The sequence below is a fragment of the Phacochoerus africanus genome, chromosome 2 (genome assembly GCF_016906955.1).
Source record: "Phacochoerus africanus isolate WHEZ1 chromosome 2, ROS_Pafr_v1, whole genome shotgun sequence".
NCBI lineage: Eukaryota > Metazoa > Chordata > Mammalia > Artiodactyla > Suidae > Phacochoerus > Phacochoerus africanus.
In genome coordinates this window covers 124,294,796-124,318,886 of record NC_062545.1, presented here as the reverse complement: position 1 = coordinate 124,318,886, position 24,091 = coordinate 124,294,796, and the positions used below count along the sequence as shown (strand labels likewise).

Sequence of the window (24,091 nt, the reverse complement as noted above, 5' to 3'; positions counted from 1 at the left end):
CTGGTAAGTGGGGCTGATTCCTATTCCTCTGGTGGATGGGGATTTGTCTCTGGATGTGATTAGAGGCAGCTGTGTGCCTGGGGATTTTTAGGCAGCCTTTTTACTGATGGGTGGGGCTGTGATTCCCATCTGGATTATTGTTTGGCTTGGGCCTCCTCAGCCCTGATAGGTGGGGCCAGATTTTCCCATGATGGCCACCTCCAGAGAAACACACACTGATGAATATTCCCGAGAGCTTTTCCTGCAATGTCCTTCCCCAACAACAAGCCTAATTCACTCCCTGTTTTCCCAGGAGATCCTCTAAGACCTGCAGTTAGGTCCAACCTAGATTCCTATGGCACCTCTGCTTTGCCCTGGGACCCAGTGCCCATGAAAGCCTGTATGCGCCTTTCAAGAATGGGTTCTCTGTTTTCCCTAGTCCCATGGAGCTCCTGTGCAAAAGCCCCACTGGCCTTCAATGCCATATGCTCTAGGGGCTCTTTCTCCCAATGCCAGATCCCCAGGCATGTGGACTTGACATGGGTCTCAGAACACTCACTCCTGTAGGAGGGACTCTGTGATACAGTAACTTTCCAGTCTGTGGGCTCCCCACCTGGCTGTTATGGGGTTACTTATATCGATTAATCACCCCTCCTACCTTTTGATGTGGCCTCATCTTTGTCCTCTGGAATAGGATATCTTTTTGCCAGTTTCTAGTCAATTTGTTTGAAGCTTGTTCAGCATGGTTGTAATTTTGTTGTTTTTATGAGAAAAGTCGAACTGCAGTTCTTCTGTTCTGCTATCTTAATCCCATCCCTGTTCCCTTTTATAACTTTGAATATATCTTTCCACTCTCTTCTGACCTGTAGTGTTTCTATAGAGAAATCAGCTTATAGCCTTATTGGTGATCCCTTATAATTAATGCTCTCTTTTCCTTTTGCTGCCTTTAAAACCCTCTCTTTAACTTGACCATTTCTATTGTAATACGTCTTGCTATGGGCCTGTTTCAGTTCAACTTTTTGGGGGCCCTCTGTGCTTCCCATATCTTGATATCTGTTTCCTTTAGCTTTGGAAAGTTTTCAGACCTAATTTCTTCAAATACATTTTCAATCCTTTTTTCTTTTTTTTCTCCTTCTGGAATCCTTATCATGAGTAGATTGGCCAGCTTTATCTTATCCCATAACCTTATATTGCTTTCATGTTTTTTTTTTTCATTTGGTTTTCTGTCTTTGTTCCTAAATGGGTGATTTCTATTATTCTATCTTCCAATTCACTAATTCTTTCCTCTACATTATTTATTCTGCTTTTTAGTGCCTTTAGATCAGCTTGTATCTCTGAAAATGGATTTTCTAATTTTTCCTGCCTCCTCCTATTTTCTAGTTCCTTTCTAAAGTAATCTGCATTATTATTCATATCTGCTCTCAATTCCTTCATATTCACCCTTAATTCCTTTAGTATTTTCACTATCTCCTTTTTGAACTCAATATGTGTTAGATTGCAGTGGTCTGTTTCACTGTTTGCTGCCTCAGGTGAATTCTCTGTTCTTTTAACTTGGAATGGTTCCTGAGCTTCTTCATTTTGCTAACATTTTTCTTATTCTGTGATTTTGGGGAGGCCAGCTACTATAATCTTGGAGGGCTATTTCTATGCAACAGTGCCCCTTTGTATTTTGTGTGGGGTTGTTATTTATTTTTGCTATGGTAGTTTGGATATTTGCTGTCTCTTTCTTCATTGTGACCTGGCTGTTATCCTTTTGTTAGGGTGCCAAGTGTTTTTCCAGGGAGAAGGAGGCAATGGGTAGGGCTAGTAGTCAGCGCCTAGTTGCTAGGCTCTGGACAGTAGCAAGGACCTGCTGGGAGGTGGAGGAGATTACTCCTAGTTGCAGGGCCCGGGGAAGTCACAATGAGCCCTAGGCAGATTTCGGTGGTGCCTGGAGCATTTGGCAGTGGCAACAGCAGGGTGTCTTAGTTCCCAGGGGAGTGAGAGCAAAAACATGTGTTTGGTTACAATGCCCTCCTCTGTGGTGCCCTCTGAGGTGACTGGGGCCTCAAGTGGTGCCTATTCACAGACCCCTAGTGGTGGTGGGCCATGCCCACCTCTGGAGTAAGAGATAACTGTGGTGGTTTTCCCCCACCACTTGTAGACCTTGCAAGAAGCATGCCATCCTGCTTAGCCCATGCAAGAGGTGCTGCACAGGCTGCTCCTAGTTGTAGGGTCCTGCGAAGTGACAGTGATCAGGCATGTGTAGGCAATGCCTAGAGCATTTGACAGTGGCAACAGCAGGGTGGGTATGTTCCCAGGGGAGTGAAAGCAACAGTGGGTGGTACTTGGTTGCAGTGCCCTCTTCTTTGCTGACCTCTGAGGTGACTGGGGCTGCAGGTAGAGCCTGTTCACAGATCCCTAGTAGTGGCATTACACACCCACTTTGATTTCTGAGATGTCTGCTGCGGTTTGTCCCCACTGCCTGTAGATCACACTAGAGCTGCTGCATCACGCTTAGCCCCCTGCTGTCCTTAGTCAAACACAAGAGGTGCCTGACCACCCATAACCCACACTAGAGGCACCCGGTCTCCTGTAGCCTGAGCAAATGCCTTGCACCTGTATCCTGCATCAGAGGCACCCTGCCCTCTGAGAGTCCACACGTGCACAGGAAAAAAGATTCCTGTGGCAGTCTTTGCCTCCCCGTCTCACCCTTCCCAACAGTGGCACCTTGCTTCTCCTTTGGGCCCTCATCTCCTCCCAGGTTGCCTCAACTGTGGTGTTCTACTCCCTAGCCCATGGCACACCACTCTCTAGCCCCTCAAGCTGTCTCCACATAGCCAGCCCTAGTCCTCTCCTGAGTCTCAGCACCAGCCCTCTCCTGAGTGTCTCAGGCTTTGGTGTCCAGGGCGGTGGTGCAGATGATCTGTGTGGCTATCACTCTGCTTTGCCCTCCTCAGTCCAACTGCTGTGCTTTTCTTGGCAACTTTGAGGTCCCTTTGATTTCAGCTGATCTCCCCATCTGTTAGGTGGCTTCCCAGATTGTGGGTTCCTTTCCTCTTTCACAGCTCCCTCTCAGGAGTGCTAGTCCCATTCTGATTCCTCTTTTTCTCTTTCTTTTGTTCTACTGAGTTTTATTGAGGGTTTCTTGCCCTTTTTGGAGGTTTAAGGTCTTCTGCCAGTATTCAATATATGTTCTGTGCAAATCATTCTACATATAGTTTTTTATTTTGATGTGTTTGTGGGAGAAGGTGAGCAGCATGTCTTATCCTCCACCATCTTGATCCTTTTTCCGTCTTTGTTTTTTAATGGTTTCCTCTGCTGTGAAAAAGCTTTTAAGTTGAATTAGGTCCCATTTGTTTATTTTTGTTTTAATTTCCTTTGCTCTAGGCAATGAATCCAAAAAGATATTGCTGCAATTTATGTCAAAGTGTGTTCTGCCTATGTTTTCCTTAGTAGTTTTATATAATTTGGTCTTACAGTTCGGTCTATAATCCATTTTTAATTTATTTTTGAATATGGTGTTAGAAAATGTTCTAATTTCATTCTTTTACATGCAGCTCTCCAGTTTTCTCAGCACTACCTATTGAAGAGACTGTCTTTTCTTCACTGTATATTTTTGCCTTCATTGTTGTAGATTAATTGACCATAGGTGCCTGAGTTTATTTCTGGGCTTTCTATCCTGTTCCATTGATCTATATTTATGTTTTGGGCCAGTATCATTCTGTTTTGATGACTATAGCTTTGTAGTACAGTCTGAAGTCAAAAAAGGCAATTTCTCCAGCTCTGTTTTTCTTTCTCAAGATTGGTTTGGCTATTTGGAGCTTTGTGTTTCCATGTAAATTTAAATTTTTTTTGTTCTAATTCTGTGAAAAATGTAATTATTAACTCGATAGGGATTGCATTGACTCCGTAGATTGCCTTGGGTAGCATAGTCATTTTGACAGTATTCATTTTTCTAGTCCAAGAACACAGTATAGCTTTTCACCTCTGTGTCATCTTTAATTTCTTTCATCAGCATCTTATAGTTTTTGAAGTACAGGTGTTTTGCATCCTTAGGTAAGTTTACTCCTAGGTAATTTTTTTTTGATGCAATGATAAATGGGATTATTTCCTTAATTTCTTTTTATAGAAATGCAGTAGATTTCTGTGTTTTAATTTTATATTCTTTTTATATTAAAGTTTTACCAAATTCATTGATGAGTTCTAGTAGTTTTCTGGTGCGATCTTTATGATTTCATATGTATAATATCATGTCATCTCAAACAGTGACAGTTATACTTCTTTTCCAATTTAGTTTAATTTCTTTTTCTTCTCTGATTGCCATGGCTAGGATTCCACAGATATGATGAATAAAAGTGGTGAGAGTGGACATCTTTGTCTTGTTCCTTATCTTAGAGGAAATGTTTAAGCTTTTCACTGTTGAGCATGATGTTACATATTCCTTAAAAATGTGGTTCTAGTGAAAGATTTAGTGGCTGGGTCTGGAAGAGTTCACCTTTATTTTTTCACTTATTTGTTTTTGGAACTCCTTTTCTTAATGGCAGCTAAGGTGTTTCTGTCTAGATCATTTTCATCTGCTGTATCTGAGGAAAGTTTCCTCATATTTTCTGCTTTTCTGAGGAAAATTCAGTTGTGTGTAGTATAGGCAGTGTACTCCATTTCTTATGGCTGTTTTGTTTGGGATTGCTAAGTATCAAAATTAATTTCTACTCATTTCATAACCACATAGGGTCTGCATTTTTCATATTGAAATATTATCTTTTGTCATGTAGGAAATATTGAACAGAATAGTTGTCTGGTTCTTAAGCTTTTTATATAATTACTCTTCTCTTTGCTCTCACTGTGACCAGAAGATTATAGTCCCCAAATATTTCAGTTGGTTGCTAATTATTAGAAGGTCCTGAGTGGCAGAGCAACCTCAGAGGAGAATAACCCAGAGGAATTAAGAGATGCAGTCATTTTGCCATTCCTTCCTCAGTTAACAAATACTTTTCAGTAGGCCATTTTTGTCCCCTGGGAAATTGTAACCTAAACTCCATTTTCAAAAGCTCTAGTACTTTGTTTTGTGTGGCAGTATGAGGAAAAGGGAGTAATGCTGAAGAATGCAAAAGACAGTGGTAAAATGGAATGGTTAAAGATTCTAGAGAGAAAGATAGACAGTAGGAGGGTAGTAAATGGAAATCCTGGGAGAAGGTTTAAATGAAAAATGGCAACATTCTTAAGCCCTAGTTCATTCTGAAGCTTTGTAACTATCTCAGTAGGCCAGAGAATGCTGGGTGTGCTGGGAAGGACCCTGGTAAGGCCTGGGGTGGGCCACTCGTGCAGTAAATTCAACCTCTGGTAGAGTATTGTTTTGTATAAGAATCACTACCACCTCCACACTTCCCTCTTCCCTTTAAAAATGTAAACACCAGTGGGGAAGTTGTGACTAATACTGGGTAGCCTGAGAAATTTGGTTGCCTTGAGAAGAGAAGCTGAAATGACTTCAAGGCGGAGCACCACCAAAGACCATCTTTAGATTACTCCTCCCACCCTTCCCCGGTCCACTTGTGGCACTTTAAATTCTTTTAGTTTTTCTGAAGGTTTGCTTGGAAACTATTTGCTTGAAAAGACAACAAAATGATTGCATGAATGAAGGATTCTATGCCCAGAATTCTCAGGGCACTACATAGAAATCTTAATGTGATCTGAGCTAGACCATATTTAAAGGCATCTCTAGGTAGCTCACCTATAGGATAATGTATGGGAGCTACTTTATGACCCCAGTGGCGAGAAGGGGGGAAAAGGATAGAAGAGATCACTGATGCTTTGCATTTTTTTCAGTTAAGCCTTTAACTGTTCTTCAAGAGAAAATCAATTTAGAATCCAAAGAGCCATGGAGGGAGAAAGAAACACTTATGCAGTTAGACTGCTTATTATTTTTTTAAATTAAATTAATGTTAAAAAACCTCAATTATGTGAAATAAACTTTAATAATGAAGGAAGTGGATGAAGCTTGCCCAATTACAACATAACTTTTAAATGAACTAAATTTAAATTTTAAGAAATGGCTAAATTTTAAAGTAGGATTTACAGAGGAACACAAAACAATTTTGAAACCAAGTCAATTATATGTGAGACAACTCATTCTTTACTGCTTTCCCTGGTTATACTTAAGAAAAGATCATTGTAATTCTTTTATTTCCATTTTGCACTTGCTGAAATTAGGATTCATTGCAGCATTATAGACGAAGCTATTCAGGAAGATAAATGACACATTTTAATAGATCAACAAGGTTACAAAAGTTAATGTGTCATCCTTAGAAGTATTTCCACAGCTTTATTCCATGATTGGGTGTGCTGCTTGGCCTTTTGCACCCATTCTGCTAAGCAGATCAGAGTGGGGAAGAATGAAGTGCAAATTCTATGTGTATGCTCTTCTCTTCACCATCTTATGGGCTAATTTGCACACTTAGCCAAGAAAAAGGGAGCATTGTTTCAGCTGCCTTAGGGGCTCACTTCTCTTTGGGCTTTACTCTTCCACTTATGCTCCCCCTGCCTTTCCACTTCCCCCCAATATGTATGCAATTTGCTGGAACCAAACCCACTGGTCTTCTATGACCTTTGTGGCTTAAATTTCTAAAATAGATATGCAGTTATATTTTCTTACACGTTCAGTATTTGAAATCTGGTTTCCTGAATCTAAAGCAATCTGAGTGTGTTTCTAACCTGGTTATAGAAACCATATAGATTGTTCTGGGAGCTGTGTTTTCCTGAGATTCTAATCAGAAAATTCTAGCCTTCAGAGCAGAAGCTAGAAGTCTTTTCTGAAAAATACATTACTGACTCAGATATAAATGACTTGGTTTCAAAATTGTCTTTATATTACTCAATAAATTCTTTAAATTCTCCTTTAAAGTTTAGCCATTTCTTAAAAGTTACATTTTGTTCATTTAAAAGTTGTTTTATAATTGGGCAAGCACCATTATTTTCTTTATTTTTCTTTGTTTCACATAAAGTTTTTTTAACATTTAATTAAAAATAAGCAACCTGAGTATATATTTTTTTCTATTTTAAAACAAATATAATAATCCAGCTGCCAATTATTAGAACCGACCAAATGCCTGGAATTATGCTGGGTTGGAATTAGAAAGATAGATATAACCTATCCCTAAATTCAAGATTTTCTGAAACACTTAATTTAATACCCATTTGTATAATACATAAATAATTTAGCCTGAAATAAGTAAAACTGAATTAAAATACAAGGCACAATTCCTTGCTTTCCCTCTTTGCGACTCATGGCAAAGGTGAGTCTTACTGGAGCACCACTCCTTTCCCCTCAACCCCACCTTTGATCAGTAAGTGCTTTATGCTCAAATCCTTTCATTTAAAAGTAGAAAATTTTAGTCAGGTTAAATGAGGTTCCTGGAAAGTTGGTTATGGGAATACATTTTTCAGTGATAAAAGGGATCAAAGGGAACATTCCTTATAATCATCTTGCATTTGCCCTAGCTTTTGTTTTGTAAATCATGCTTTATAAGTGAAGGCTGCTTTTGTTGTTTTGGCCAACCCTTCCGTGTTATTCCTAATCAAGTGACCACAAGCATCAAAATGATACTGGGGATTTGGGGGGTTGCCTTTCTGATGTGTAGAAGCTCAGGAGCTATATTTTTAATGCCTTACTGGAAAAAAAATGCAAATGTGAAAAGTTCACTAAACACCCTTAGTTCACCTACACTTCTGGCTCTTTCTTGCAATTTCTATAGCACATAACAAAGGGCATATTAAGCACTAGTGGGGAACACTGCAGTCAGGATTTTTCTGCCTTTGTGAGTGTGTATAGTAGGGGAGGCTGCTGACTAGCTGCTGGGGCAGCAACCCCCCTCATTTGCGATCACAAGTGCTATTGATTTGGGGGCAGAAGGATGTTTATAACAGCACTTATCATTCTCCATTGGGGAAATTTGGGCCCCGATGATTTCAGACCATGTGGTTGTTGCAATCTAGTTCATTTTCATCTGTAGCAGGCAGGGTGGTGACATCCTAGCTCTGGAGACTCAAAAGTGAATGTATATACCTGGAAAGACTTCTAGCTTCTGCCCTCTGGAAACTGGCAGGATCCTAAGGAAAGTAGGTCCCCTGACACAATTCCTGTGGGTTTTGCATCCACTTAGAAACAACATTTTCAGTTTGCTTTAGGTTTGGTTTTGAAACCACAGTTTTCAAAAACTGTTCAAAGGAGACAATGTAAGAAAATAATGCCTAGAAGTTCATTAAAGACCATAAAAGACCTGGCTGACTTGAGTTAGAAAAATGGCATAGTTTTGAGTCTTAGAAAATCAAGTAAGAGGGCACACTCTTCTTCTTTAAACCATACCATGCTGGCTTTGATGACCAGATTTTAGTGTCTTTCGGAGTTACCTAGTGATACCTCAGTTTTTCTCATCATCTTCTACAGGAAAAGATAGTTAGCTATGGCTGCATGAAAACTTCTTTTTTTAAGTAACCAAATTACCAACTAGCCCTCTGCTGGCTTAGGAGCTCAAAGTAATCCAAGAATCCCAGGGCTGGAGAACCTTTTCAGCCTGGATGATACGAGTCTGGGCTCAGTTCAGCTAGTGGGCCCTAAGGTCAATTTTCAAGGGGCAGGATGTGAGGAGTAATCTTTATTTATTTGTAAGCATTTTTGTTGTCCTCCTTCAACATCTACTTTCATATGAAAAGTGTATTTGAATGAGTAAAACAGACCATGAAAAGAAATCATTTGAGAATATCATTGAAGGGAAAATGAATTACTGATGTGCAATAATTCTGATGTCCTAGAGTAGGGGTAATATTCTATTGATATTTTCCAGGAAATAAAGTAGCTTATTTAGATGGAAAAAAGGGACAGAACTATACTAAATTAATTGTGGAGTTTTAATCTGCTGTGAATTTGGAGTAAATTTTATTAGGAAGAATTGGAAGTACATGTTAACTTTTATTGTCAGAATAAATTGCATCTTTTCAAGATGAGTGATTTTTGGACTTTGTGTAGGGCCTTTCACTTGGTGCAGATCTTAGGTTTGAAACTATGCCTGGTTGATGGTGACTAAAATTATCTCTTGCTGTGTGCTGGCTTATGTTGTAGTTTCCATCTCAATCACACACTTTGTCTGATGGTAAATTTTGAGTCTAGTTGTCAGACCAGTTCTGGAAAGTACAGGGAAAATGGGGATGGACCTGCAGAAGCCACCAGCCTTTTTGTGGAAAGGTCTGCATGGTTTCCCTTTAGAGATTAGACAGACAAACTGCTATAGAGTTTAATAACATGTTCTTTTTTGATGAATTTATTGAGCACACATCTAGGCTTATTTGTTCTAAGGAACTGAATGCAGCTTAAATAGCCACCAGAGGAGCCCTCTCATGTGCATAAGAATTGCACTTCAAATTTTGATTTGCCTTCATAGGGAGCAGCCTTCTAGTTCATATTGCTGATCATGTCTGTTGCCTGTTTTTCTTTTCACTCCCTCTTCCTGATCACCTGTAGGATTGCTGTACTGCTCTTCAGGTGCTGGCTTTATGGAATCAGGACTGCTTGCCAGCCCTCATGAAACAGGCGTAACACTAACTTTTACTACCTAAGAGCCAAAACCAGGCTTTGTCTTAGTTTTAGATAATTAAATTTTAAATCACCTTCTGACAGCAGTATGTATTGCTTAATGTCCTAACATGTTTGATGATACTGAAAAAAAAAAATACCCCACAAAATATACCATATACTCTCTTCTTAGTATTTGGGTAGGCTCTGTATTCTAAAGCACTGCCTAGAAAATCACCCTCATTGCCATTTGAAGGCTCTAATTTTTTTTCTAATTGTTTTAGGAAATTTGGGGCTCAAGGGTCACGACTCACTGGAGCAGGATGGGGAGGCTGCACAGTATCGATAGTACTTGCTGACAAGTTGCCCAGCTTCTTAGCAAATGTGCATGAAGCTTATTACCAGAAGAGCGGCCGAAGCTTAGCGCCTGAGAAGCAGAGTTTGTTTGCTACCAAGCCTGGAGGTGGAGCTTTGGTTTTCCTTGAGGCCTAAACAACGTAAAAAAATCTCCGAGAAACTATTTAGAGCATTTAGGAACTGGCAGGACTTCTTATGCCACAGTAAATCAATTCCCTTTCTGTTTTGTATTATGATGAACGGTTGCTATTATCAAGATGTATTTCCAAAGAAACAGCTATGCTTCATAACGATTATTTTTCCATCTTAAAATGTTTTCTACCAATAAGAGCCAAAATTATGCTTGGACAGATCTCCTCAGGATGATTTACTGAAATTTATTGATTTAAGATTTTTAAAGACAAATGGATAAAGACCGTTAATACTGACCTCATAGATTGTACTTGAATTAAACACACTACTATGATTAAATTGATACAACCGAGTTGTATGCAATTTTCTTAAGTTTTTGGTTTCTCTTGGCATTCTTCTTCCTCTAAGTTGTGGTCTTCTGTTGTTGTTAATGATGATGATAGTGATGCTAGAAATTCTCTCTCACCTTCAGCTTCAGTACGCTATTAAGATAATACATTATCAAGAATGTTATATACTTGAATGTGACATTCCCCCATTATTAAGATGAGGAGGATCACATAACTTTTTTTTTTTTTTCATAAGATGGATTTAGGAACAAAATCCCAGGCTCATTTGGATTTTTTTTTCTAACCATGTGATATCCCGTAAACAACCATTTCAATTCTTTTGGCCCCACGCTTTCTCTATCACAATAGAGAACCTTAGACACTAGGTTCTTATCTCTATTCACACTGAAATAGAGAATTATCTGGATGTTAATTAAAATAATTCAATTTGTTCCTAAAATGTAATTTCTTCCCACTGCAGCCTACCTTTTCTCAAATCTCTCTCTAATCTAGGAGGCATGTTTACTGTTCTGGAAAATCCCACCTGTGCCTTGCATCCTTCATTGTATGTCTAGCTAGGTTTGTATTTGTGGACCAATGTAGGGCAGGTGTGCAGGCATGCAGGTGAATGTATGAAAAGGCTTAGAGTGGGTTCTGGGATTAGGAAAGGGTGTTGGTGGGTGCCTTAAATGTTTATCAAGAGTGGGCAAAAAAAAAAAAAAAGAGTGGGCAGAAAGTTTGGCTATGTGGTGATGGTAAATGAATGGTCCTCTCTCGTGGATAGACTACAAGAAGGCCTTCCTGAATTATATGAAGATTTAGACCAAAAAGCATTTTGCTGATATAATCAAATAACTGAGAGAGCAGCAGTTGTATGGTATAAATTATCCAGAAAATTATCACAATTTTCTATTAGTCTATGATTGTTTTTGCTTATTAATGTGAAGCTCAAAGATTGGACATCATCATCTTAAATCTCAGTTTAAGGGAAGCTGAGGCAAAGCTGGTTAAAACCTTTCTCAAAAGGCAACAGTCATATACAGTACTAGGAAATTCATTATTCTATTCTAAAATAAACTTCTGGTGCATTTTCATTCTTAGCAGAAAGGAAAACACTTGAGAAAACAAGTCAAATTTATTAATTTTGAGTTTTAAAATTGATTTAAAATTATAATCCTTTGTTTTTAGTACTTTTCCATTTTCCACAGAAGATCTGTGGTTGTTATATAATTGTTTGAAGATGGCTAGATTACTGTGGAAAAGAAAAAAGGCACTTGCCATTGCTTTGCTATTCTATTTAAATTTTTCACCATGAGATACCTTCTTTACAAAATAGCTAAGTAAAAATTTCTAGTGCCCACTCTGCTTTGGAGGACATAGTTGTTTTCAACAGACCGTATTTACCTCAATGCCTGGCTTGAAGGGAAAAAAAAATTATTTTACAATGAAAACATTACCAAGTGTTATTCTAGAAATGTAAGATAATGAACTTGTCTGGAAAAGATGGGGCTAGAACCACGGGAAAAAATGCTTCGGGAAAAAAAAAGCTTCAGGTAGAAGATGGAATTTGAGCAGGTCCCTAAAAGATGAATGGAATTTGAAAGATGGGGAGCAGGCTTTGCAGGTGAGCAAAGTCTATGATAATGGGGTTAACAGGGTGCATTCAGAAGATTTAGTGGGAGTGGAGGCTTTGCCTTGGGATATATGGGGAATAAGATTGGCTGTATTGGCTGGAGCCAGTTTTTGGAGAGCTCCAAGTCCAGCACTTAGATTAGGGGTTGCAGAGCAGCAGCTTTTAGGCCTGTCTGGTCTGCCGATTTAATTAGTTTGGCCTCCATTCCTTCAGAGCCACAATAAACTAGAGGTGAGGAAGTAGCTGCCTTGTTTTGGTGAGGCATGGACTTGTCAGTGTGCTATGGTTTCCACAGCTCTTGCAGTTTTCCTAATACTTGGGCCATTTACTACCTGCCAGCTGAGGTCACTTGCCCTTTACCAGCACAGCTCTCTTATACTAAATAAATCTCTCTCTGTACTCATGTCTCTAGCAGTAGTTGTTAAAGAGAGATAATGAAAAGTGGAAGAATGTTTTTGTGTGTAAGTAAAGAAGAGTATTATTTCTTTAATATTAAACACCCAGGTTACTCCTTTCCATTACTTTCTGGTTCATATAGGAATCTGGTTAGATTATTTGACCCTTTTTTTTTTTGATATTACACTAGTAGCTAATGAAGATAGCTCTCAATTTTTACGTGGAAGCCTGACATGCTGGAAATAAAAAGCTCTCTCTTATTCCTGACCTCAGTCCAACCTCCAGATTTACACTCTTCTCCATATGGTCTTGCTTGTTGGAAGGGAAGAAGGACCTTTAAGTTAAGGAGGAGCAGAAGGAAAGGGGACAGAGTTGGAAAGATGGGACCATCTCCTTATGTTCCTTTTAATTGAGGGCAGAATCATTCATCTACCACAGTAGTTGGAATCTAATACATTCTTGTTGAATTATGAACGGCAAATAAAATATTTCAAACACCAATACTTTTCTATGAGTTTGAAATTCTGACTGCACTTGGTTTTCAGTTGCATAAAGTGCTCTTGGTTGGAACCAAGGGATGGGGTAATTGGCCTAAGGTTGTCACTAATACACAAGACAGAGATTGTCCTAAATGTGTATGTGGATGAATACATAACAAGTGTGTGTTCTATCCTGCCATTGTAACTTGGATGTGAAACCATATATACCTTATGAAATATTTTCCAGTCTATATAAGAGAAATTAGATAGAGAATTCTCAATTATTTTCAGAAAAGAAACATACCAGTCTATGTAGGAAATTCTCAAAGTCATTCTTAACTTCGTAAGTTTTCTTGGTAACCTTTGCTTGGAGTCTAATCATGAAATAAAGAAAATTTGTAACCAAACTAGTTGTTTTTATACCATCACCAACCAAGATCCAACATTTACAAACAGTGTAATATGCCAGGCATTTGCCACCACCTTACATAAATTCAGTTTCTCTGATAACAGCTTTAGGAAGTAGGTTCCACTACCATTGTCCTATATTGTAGATGATGAAAGAGGCTCAGATAGGTTAAGTAACCTGCCCCCACTGATACAGCTAATAAGGAAGAGGATTTGAACCCAAGTATTGTGACTTGAGCCCTCAATTCTAACCACTGGGTGACCTTGCATCCCAGCAGTGAAGCATCCTCATCAGTGAGGCAGTTCACGCAGTATTCCCTTAACTAGTTCCACTCACCAGGCTTCCGTGCAGATTTTTAAGATGTGTCAGTGGGGAGAGAAAACTGGTAAGGGGAAGATCTGGGGTGGGAGGAGAGATGGAAAAGGCTAAAGTGTGAGAGCGCTTACTAGACTGTAAGCTCGCTGAGGGTGAGGATCCAGGAATCTATCATGATTCCTGTCACCAAGTACTCATTCAACAAATAGTTATGAAGGAGCTGAGTAACTGGATGGATAGGAATCTTTCTAGACATCCATGGATAAAGACAGAGGTGGTCTAGGCAAGGAAAGACAGAGACTTGGAACAAGGGAGAAACACTAGCAAAGGAGGCAAAGATGAAGAAAGAAAAATGAAAAAGGGTATAAGGCTATTAATTTCATTGGCAATTTTCAAGTGAAACATTTAAAAATTATTCCATGAAGCTTGTAGGAAGCATAGTTTTCTTATAATTCCAGATATACTTTGCTGAAGTATAAGGCCCAAAAGAGACCAGCTAAATAGATTTTTTTTCTAGTTTACATCTTCCCTAGGGTGAGGCATGCTTATGGGTCTATTTTTAAAAGGCCCCCAGCTTAAGTCCTATGTCTGGTGGAGTAAAAGGAGATGATGATAATGTTGAGCAGTTATATAAATTAGCAGAATAAGTGATTATTATGTGGATAAAAAGATTAGTGTGATTTCAGAACTGTTGAGTAGAAAACCTCCACAGTTATCTGAACGCATTTTTACATAATAAACCCATTGTGATTTATATAACACATTTGTTCAGTTAAAGTATTTTTTAAGCCCTACAAGTTGAATAAGAAACAAACCTATGAAGCTCCTTGTCAGCTCTTTCCTGTTGCTTTCGTAGGAGTTTTATTTCTTCATTAATTCTGTGCTTTTCTCTATAAAATCAATGTTTGGAGTTAAATTTTGAAATAAAGTAGGCAGTTCTCACTGAAAAAGAATAAATCAACAACATGCTGGTGTCCAGTAAAAGTCCCTTACAAAATAATTCTTCACTGTCCCCTTGCCGTGCACTACTTGGTGTGAGGAATCCCCCAGCACATCCCCCCTTAGAAACATGTGCCAAAGGCATCACCTGTGTCACCTGGTTATGGCCTGGACTCCACTTTGCTGCTTCCACATGAGGCCACTTGCAAGGTGCCCATTCCTATTCTTCCCACTGAAAATAGGAAACCTAAGGGCTCTGTGTGTGTGTCTGTGTGCATGTATATGCAAGTGTGTATGTTGGTGGGGGGGGGGGGGACTCAGGGAAAGGAGAGGCTCAGACTTTAGTCCTGCTTGCTGGATAGGACTGAGCTGGCTGCTCTTCAGTTTACTTCTCTTTGATGTGTTCCTGAAGAGCATCAGGTACCCAAAGGGTAGGATGCATATCCTTTCTCTCTTCAAGGCAATCAGACAGGTAGGCAGTGACCTTTATATCATAGGTAAAAGAAGTGGACCTGCCAATTTGTTCTCATAAAAACTGATGGACATCCTCATTAAGCCATTCTGGCTTCCTGGCACTTAAGAATCCCATAACTGGCCAGGAGTAATCATTTTAGTTAAGCACACACACACACAAATCCAAGAAAACAAAACCTGACAATGTTTCCCCAAGCAAACATTTCAGAAAAGACCTCCCTGCCTTGCTTTCCTCAATACAACCCCTGCTGCCATCCCAATTCCAAGAAATTCCTTTTACTGCAGACAACCTTTCTGTTCTTCCAGGGCTCATCTTTGTAAATAAACAATACTCCCATCTCTAATCCCTGGAGTTTGTCCTGGTCTCTCCACATTGGGGTAAATCCCACCCCTCAACCCAGACCACAGCAAAACTTCCTTCCTTCTTTCAATCCCTGACACGTGCATGCCATGGTTCCATGGTTACCACATGCATCCTTGACATTTACCTGAAAAGAATCTCCAATTCTATAAGACGCTCAGAGGTGACTCTTCTTGTCAGTAAAATAAGGACCTCAGTTGTAGATAATTTCTGTGGTCACTTCCAGCTCTAAAAGAGTTTATGATTTATATTTAACAATAGTATGGAGTCAACTTACATTCGAAAATCCTTTTGGTTCCTTGCAAATTGTCTTTTTGCCTCCCTTAGAATATCACGGTAAGTTGGAGCAGGTGGTGTGATAGGCTTATGGTTAAGGAAAGATTTCCAACTAGGAATATTCAGGAGAGGTAAATATATCCTTCCATGGGGGACCGAGGGAACCCTCTTGCTTGGGCCTCCCAGTTGTGAAGGATCTCAAGGGCAAATATGAATATTATGTCTGGAGTTACACTGAGAGGATCCAAAGAAGACAATGCCCATCAGACCACTTTAAACTTGTATCCCATTATCTGCACCACCCTGTCACAGTGCACAAGGACTTAGTAGTTACACAAATCCCCAAATTACTATTTTCATGGGTTTTTGTGTGTGTGCTTTAAAGGCAGCAGTTTGTTAAATGCAAATATTAAAAAAATGTACTAACATTTTGGTAATTCTGTTCATACTGTTCTTCATTTCTACATATACTGAGAACCTCAAAGTCCTTTGAATTCTGAGAGTCTCAGGGAGTGACTGGCAGCATGGGTTGGCTGCCACAGGTAGACTGGCCTTGCTAACCACACAGAAAAAGGATGGTAAGCAGAAGATATAAGTGTTTTGCTAGTGAGGCTGGGGCTTTTCTACTGTCAGTTTATGTTACAGCCTGTGGCTGTGTCTCCAACCCTAGTCTTAATCCATGTCTGTGTCTGGCAAAGCAGACACTTCCTTTCTGAAGTGGCAACTGGTAAATGACTCAAGGAAGCATGCTTCATCCGGTGTTAAGACCTTCACCTCAGTGATAAACTACAAGCTCTTAAACCTGTGCAGTCACCAAGACATCGAGGATGAGACTGTCTTTCTATGGCCCTACTCTCCAACCTGAGACACACTTCAATGTTACCTCCAACACTCTCTGAATGCAATTGGCTCATTTAAAACACATTTGTGTTCCCTTCAAGGCTGTCTCTGATGCTCATGATAAACTTATTTATCTGGTATAAGAATGTTAGGAAAAGGGAGTTCCTGTCGTGGCGCAGTGGTTAACGAATCCGACTAGGAACCATGAGGTTGCTGGTTCGATCCCTGCCCTTGCTCAGTGGGTTAAGGATCCGGCGTTGCCGTGAGCTGTGGTGTAGGTTGCAGACGTGGCTCGGATCCCGCATTGCTGTGGCTGTGGCGTAGGCTGGTGGCTACAGCTCCGATTTGACCCCTAGCCTGGGAACCTCCCATATGCTGCAGAGGCGGCCCAAGAAATGGCAAAAAGACAAAAAAAAATGTTAGGAAAAGCCCAGTGGATTTGTCCCCTAGCACTTAACCTTATGACCTTAATTTCCTGAGTATTATATCTCAAATGAGATATCCAGAAGGAAAATAATGAATGGCTTAACAACAAAGAGTCTCAAAATAAACTTGAATAAAACTTGTGTTTTTCATATAAAGATCTAAACTAGTCAGAAAGTATCTTCAATTATAATTTGAATATAAAGCTCCTAGAATCAAGGAAAAGAACACTTAGTTTTCTCTGCACGCCAGACTACTTTCTCAGCAATGTGAGTGATCAATTCTCTCCATCAGCTGTAGAATCTGTTTAAGCAGGCTCCTTAATGGCATCACTAACGTCTGGGAGGCAGTGCTGACAGTAGACCATACTCCATCCTAACAAGCACAGAATCTGCGAGGGTCTGGATGATTATGTTATCCTAAATAGGATTATAAGTTCTCTGAAATAGATTTTAGATAAAAGTCTGCTGCTATTTATGATGCATTCTGAGTTTATTTTCCCCTCTAATGATATCTAGGTTTGAGAGCATAGTTTTCCTTAAAAAAAAAAAAGAGATGAACCTGGAGGGGAGATCAAGATGGCAGAGAAGGAGGATGTGAAGTTCACCTAATATTCACATCAAAAATACATCTATATGTAGAACAATTCTCACAGAAAACCAACTGGAAATGGACAGAAGATCTATATAACCAAAGCTGCAGGGAAGATCTCTGCATAGCCAGGTAGGATGGAGGAAAAAAAAGGCATCAGGATGGAATCTGCTCCCCTAGGAATGGTTTGTGAAGAAGAAAAGGCTCGTACAGGCAGACCTTCACCCTGAAGAGCCCCTTGCCTGCTGGGACATCTGTTGGGACAGATGGAGGGGCTGGAGGAGCCCAGGCTCCACTTGTGAGGATTGCATGCATACTGGCTTGCTAACAATCAGGGCAGAGAGAGGCCTGCATTGGCAGTTGCCACCTCACTACACTCCTCAATCTTAAGCATGCACCAGGCAGGTCTACAAATATATGCAGTGTCTAAGCACTGAATCTCTGGCAGACCCTGAGAAAGGACTCAATCTAGCTTCATGGATATAGCCCAGAGAGCCAGGGGTTTGTTTTGGCTTTGACTGCAGAGCTCATTGTCACTTCTTGCACAGTAGAGGTGGGTCTAGCTGTGGTGGACTTTGTCGGCACATGCAATGGGTGATGATACAGAAATGCACAGTATCTGAATACTGAGTCTTGGGTGGAGAGCCCCTGAGGAGAAGTATGTAGTGGTTTATCCCAAAGGAAGTGCCCTGGCTCCAATCACCTGACACTACAGCTTGGAACCAGATCTGGCATGGATAGAGGTAGCCCAGGTCCAGGCAGCAGCACAACCACCTTCATTCCTGCAGCCATAGTGCCCTGGCCCCAAGCAGCATCCTACTCTATACCACAGCCTAGCACCAGGTCTGGGATGTGTGGGAACACAATGGAGAAAGGGAAGTGACCCTGGGCTGCTTCCTGGCAGAACAACAGATGCCTACATGGGTGGTACATAAGTCTGCTGTGACCACACGATCCTCACCTGCTTCAGTGGTCACCTCCTTTAAGGCAGATCACACCCTCAAGGGCAACAGAGCCTAACTGAACCTGACCCTTAGGGCTTCTACTCCAACAACTGGGGAGCAGACACCAACACTGACAAGGCTATGACAACCACAGAGCAAAGAGGAGGCCTCTGCCCCGTGCAGGCTCTGTTTACTCCAACAACAAACACAATGCCTATAAGGGGATAACATCCAGCATACTCTGAGGAAAAATGTGGCTGGTATCCATATGAAAAACTGTCTTTGCACCAAAAATATTACACTCAGTATACACAGGGGTGCTCCTACATAAAAATACAGCTTCAAGACTACAATAGATAACTGTTTCTCCTAATTTTATAGAGAAAGAGAAAGTTAATAAAAAAGCAGAGGAACTACTCCCAATTAAAAGACAAGAGAAATCCTCCAAAAGAACAAGTAATAAAACAGAGTTCACTAGTCCACCAGATCCCAAGTTCAAAAAGGAGATAATAAAAATGGTAAAAGAATTAAAAGATTATCCATAGAAATGCAGATTACTGTAACAAGGAACTATAAAATATAAAAATGAACAAATCAAAATTAGACAACTCAATTGCCTAGATAAAAACCAATCTAGAAGCAACTAATAGCAGACTAAATAACACAGAAGAATGAATAAGTGATCTGGAATACAGAATAATGGAAATTTCCCAATCGAATAGCAGACAGAAAGGCAAATGAAAAAAACATAAAAGAACTATGGTATACTATATAAAGCATGCCAACCTATGCATAATAGGGGTTCCAGAGGGAGAAGAGAGAGGAAAAGGGATTAAAAATGTATTTGAAGAAATTATGGCTAAACACTTGCCAAATCTAAATAAGGAAACAGGTATCCAGGTACAGGAAGCACACAGAGTTTCCTGAACAAGGTGAACCCAAACAGACCCAAACCAAGACACATCATAATTAAAACGGCAAAAGTTAAAGATAAAGAGGGGATTCTAAAGGCAGCAAGAGAAAGACAAAGAGTCAGTTACAAGAGAACTCCCATAGGTCATCATCTGATTTCTTTATACTATAAAGAAGGGATCAATACAAGAAGAAGATATTACACTCATTAACATATATGCACCCAATACAGAAGCACCTAAAACAAATCCTAACAGGTATAAAGGGAGAAATTGACTGGAATATAATAAGAGTAGGAGACTTTAACACCCCACTGACATCAATGAAGAGATTTTCCAGGCAGAAAACAACAAAGCAGCAGAGGTCCTATATGACAAAATAGGTCAAGTGGACTTAATTGATATTTATAGAACAGTACATCCAAACAAAAATGAAAACAAAAACAAACCAGGATACACAGTCTTTTCAGGTACACATTGAACATTCTTTAGGATAGACCACATACATGGTCACAAAACAAGCCCCAACAAATTTAAGAGGACAGAAATTATTTCAAGCATCTTTTCTGACCACAGTGGTATGAAACTAGAAATGAACCACAGAAAGAAAAATGAAAAAAGAACAAACACATGGATATTAAATATGTTACTAAAAAATGAAATAGGTCAACGATGAAATCAAGGAAATCAGAAAATATCTCAAGACAAATGACAATGAAAATACATCCTTATAAAATCTATGGGATGCAGCAAAAACAGTTCTAAAAAGGAACTTCAATGATACAGGCTTTCCTCAAGAAATAAGAAAAAGGGAGTTCTCTCATGATCTAGTGGTTATGATCCAGTTCTTTTACCACTGTGGCCCATGTTCAATCCCTAGCCTCAAAACTAAGGTTCCACATGTGGCAAAAAAGAAAAATCCTACTTAAATGACCTAATTTACCACCTAAAAGAATTAGAAAAACAGACAAGACCCAAAGTCAGCAGAAGGAAGGAAATAATAAAGATCAGAAAACAAAATAGAGATTAAAAATTGGAAAAGATCAACAAAAAGGGCTGTTTTTTTAAAAAAAGATAAATAAAATTGACAAATCTCTAGCCAGGCTTACTCAGAAAAAGAGGGAGAGGACCCAAATAAAGAAAATAAGAAATGAAAGAGGAGAAATAACAAGAAATAACACAGAAATACAAAAAACCATAAGAGAATATTAAAATAGTTAAATGCCAATAAATTGGACAACCTAGAAGAAATGGACAGGTTTACAGAAACATACAGCCTGCCAAAACTGAGTCAAGAAGAAACAGATAATTTGAACAGACTGATCATTAGACATAACATAGGATCTGTCATTTAAAAAAAGCTCCCTGCAAATAAAAATCTAGGACTGGACAGCTTCACCAAACATATAAATAACTCATACCTATTCTTCTCAAACTATTCCAGAAGACAGAGAGGAGTGAACACTCTCAAATTCATTCTATGAGACCAACATTACCCTGATACCAAAAACAGACAAGACATTACAAAAAAGAAAATTACAGGCCAATATCTTTACTGAATGTGGACATGAAAATACTCAACAAAATATTAGCAAACTTAACCAAAAAACATATAAAGAGGACCATATATCATGATGAAGTTGCATTCTACCCAGGGTTGCAAGGATGGTTCAACACACAGAAATCAATCAATTTGATATACTATATTAACAAAAGGAAAGACAAAAACATGATCATCTCAATAGATGCAGAAAAAGCATTTGACAAAATTCAACATCCATTCATGATAAAAAAAAAAAACAACTCTCACCAAAGTGGGTTTAGAGGGAAGATATCTCAAAATAATAAAGGCATTTACAACAAATCCACAGCAAACCTAATACTTAATGGTGAAAAGATGAAAGCCTTCCCGCTAAAATCTGGAACAAGACAAGGATGCCCATTCTCACTACTTCTTTTTAACATAGTATTGGAAGTCTTAGCCACATCGATTAGAAAAGAAAAAGAAATAAGATGTATTCAAATTGGAAGGAAAGAGCTGAAACTCATTATTTACAGATGACATGATCTGATACATAGAGAACCCTAAAGTCTCCATACAAAAAGAGAACTAATAAATGAGTTCAGCAAGGTAGTAGGACACAGGTTTAATATACAAAAATCTATCTCACGTCTTTACACTAATGATGTGATATCAGAAAGTTAAAGTAAAAAAAAATCCTATCTAAAATTGTGTCAGAAAAAAACCAAAACCACCTATGGATTAAACTTAACCAAGGAGGGAAAGATCCATATGCTGAAAACTATACTACACTGATAAAGGAAATTGAAGATGATCCAAACATGGAAAAAATTCCATGTTTTTAGATTGGAAGAATTAATATTAATTAATAGATTGATAAAAATCTACAGATTTAATGCAACCCCCCTCCAATTACCCATGACATTTTTCACAGAACTAGAACAGGTGATCCTAAAATTTATATGGAATTACAAAAGACCCAAAATTGCCAAAGCAATTCTGAAGAAAAAGAACAAAACTGGAAGCATAACTTTTTTTTCAGTCTTCAGACAATACTACAAGGTTACAGTAATCAAAACAACATGGTATTGGCACAAAGAGAGACACATGGATCAATGGAACATAATAGAGAACCCAGTAGTAAGTCCATATAACTAGAGTCAATTAATCTATAACACTGAGGCAAGAATATACAATGGAGAAAAGACAGTCTCTACAACAAGGGGTGTTGGGAAAGCTGGACAGCTACATGTAATGGAGTGAAATTAGAGAGTTCTCTCACACCATATACGAAAATAAACTCAAAATGGTTTAAAGATCAAAATATGACATGACACCACAAAACTCTTAGAAGAGAACATAGATAAAACAATTATCTGAAGTAAATTGCAGCAGTATTTTCTTAGATGAGTCTCCCAAGGTAAAAGAAATAAAAGCAAAAATAAATGGGACTTAATGAAACTTAAAAGCTTTTGCACAGCAAAGGAAACCATAAACAAATCAAAAAGACAACTTATAGAATGGGATAAAATATTTCGAAGTGATGTGACCAACAAGGGGTTAAGTTCCAAAATACACAAATGGCTCATATAATAACTCAATAACAAAAAAACACCAAAAACTCAATTGAAAAATGGGCAGAAGTCCTAAATAGACATTTCTCCAAGGAAGACACACAGATGGCCAATAGGCATATGAAAAGATACTCAACACTGCTAATTATTAGAGAAATGAAAATAAAAACTACAATGAGATATTACCTCACACTTGTCAGAATAGCTATCATCAAAAAATCTACAAATAAAAAAATTCTGGAGAAATTGTGGAGAAAAGAGAACCCTTATACACTGCTGATGGGAATGTAAATTGGTGCAACCACTATGGAAAACAGTATGGAGGTTTCTCAAAAAACTAAAAATAGAGCTACCATATGATCTTTAATCCCACTGCTGGGCATACATTCAGGAAAAAATAAAAACTGTAATTTGAAAAGATACATGCACCTCAATGCTCATAGCAGTGATATTTACAACAGTGAAGACATAGAAACAACCCAAGTGCCCAAAAAGCAGATGATTGGCTCAAAAAGACATGGTATATATGTATAATGGAATATGATTCAGCCATAAAAAGAACGGAAATATTGTCATTTGCAGCACATGGATGGACCTAGAGAATATTTTACTAACGTAAGTAAGTCATACAGAGAAAGATATTACTTATAGGTGGACTCTAAAAAATAATACAAATGAGTGTATATATTAAACAGAAACAGAGTCACAGACACAGAAAATAAACTTATGGTTATCAAAGGGGAAAGGGAGTGGAGGAGGTAAAAAATAGGCATATGGAGATTAACAGATACACACTACTATACAGAAAATAGGTAAGCAAGAAAGAGTTACACATGGAGAAGGAAGGACTGAATATGGCTAGGATAACGATGGAGTCATAGATATTAAGAAATATGTCAATTTGAAGGTTGTATTATAGGCAATAAGAAGGTATTTTAATAATGGCCGTTTCAATTAGCTATTTCTTGCTAATATTTACAGGCATACCTCAGCAATAATGCGGGTTTGGTTCCAGACCACTGCAATAAAATGAATACTGCAATAAAGGAGTCACACAAATTTTTTGCTTTCTCACTGCATTTAAAAGTTATGTTTACATGATACTGTAGTTTATTAAGTGTGAAATCACTTTGAACTTTTCTTCTGCAGCTACTTCACCTCTCTCAGCCTTTGTAGAATTGAAGACAGTCAGGACCTTGCTCTGGATTAGGTTTTGACCCAAGCGATTGTTGTGGCTGGTCTGATCTTCTATCCAGAACAATAAAACTTTCGCCATATCAACAATAAGTTCTGTTTTGATTCATTATCATTTAGTATGCACTGCAGTAACACTTTTAATTTCCTTCAAGAACTTTCCCTTTGCCTTTACAACTTAGCTGTTTGGTTCAAGAGGCCCAGCTTTCAGCCTATCACGGCTTTTGACTGCCTTCCTCACTAAGCTTAATCATTTCTAGCTTTTGGTTTCCTTTACTTCAACACTTAAGAGGCCACTGTAAGGTTATTAATTTGCCCAATTTCAATACTGTATCTCAGGGAACAGGGAGGCCCAAGGAGAGGAAGAGAGGTGGGGGAATGGCCAGTCAATGGAGCAGTCAGGACACAAAAAATTGATTAAGTTTGCCATATTATGTGGGTGTGGTTCATGGTGCCCCCAAACAATTAA

The 24,091-nt window shown here is 38.8% G+C and overlaps 2 protein-coding genes across 7 annotated transcripts in view; one reads left to right on the top strand and one right to left on the bottom strand.

The window, feature by feature from the left end:
* GALK2 (galactokinase 2) overlaps positions 1 to 11,048 on the top strand; it is a 165,139-nt gene extending 154,091 nt beyond the window's left edge. For all 6 annotated transcript variants that reach the window (XM_047766395.1, XM_047766399.1, XM_047766396.1 and 3 more), the window contains one exon: positions 9,808 to 11,048. In XM_047766395.1, coding sequence (XP_047622351.1) covers positions 9,808 to 10,015 — 208 coding nt within the window. In that variant the 3' untranslated portion in view covers positions 10,016 to 11,048. The remainder of the gene's footprint in view (positions 1 to 9,807) is intronic.
* The window catches only part of FAM227B (family with sequence similarity 227 member B), a 217,606-nt gene continuing 203,817 nt past the window's right edge, over positions 10,303 to 24,091 (bottom strand). The window contains exons 14-16 of the mRNA XM_047766406.1: positions 15,625 to 15,700; positions 13,154 to 13,223; positions 10,303 to 10,494 (exon numbers count right to left, since the gene is read on the bottom strand). Coding sequence (XP_047622362.1) covers positions 10,381 to 10,494; positions 13,154 to 13,223; positions 15,625 to 15,700 — 260 coding nt within the window. The 3' untranslated portion in view covers positions 10,303 to 10,380. The remainder of the gene's footprint in view (positions 10,495 to 13,153; positions 13,224 to 15,624; positions 15,701 to 24,091) is intronic.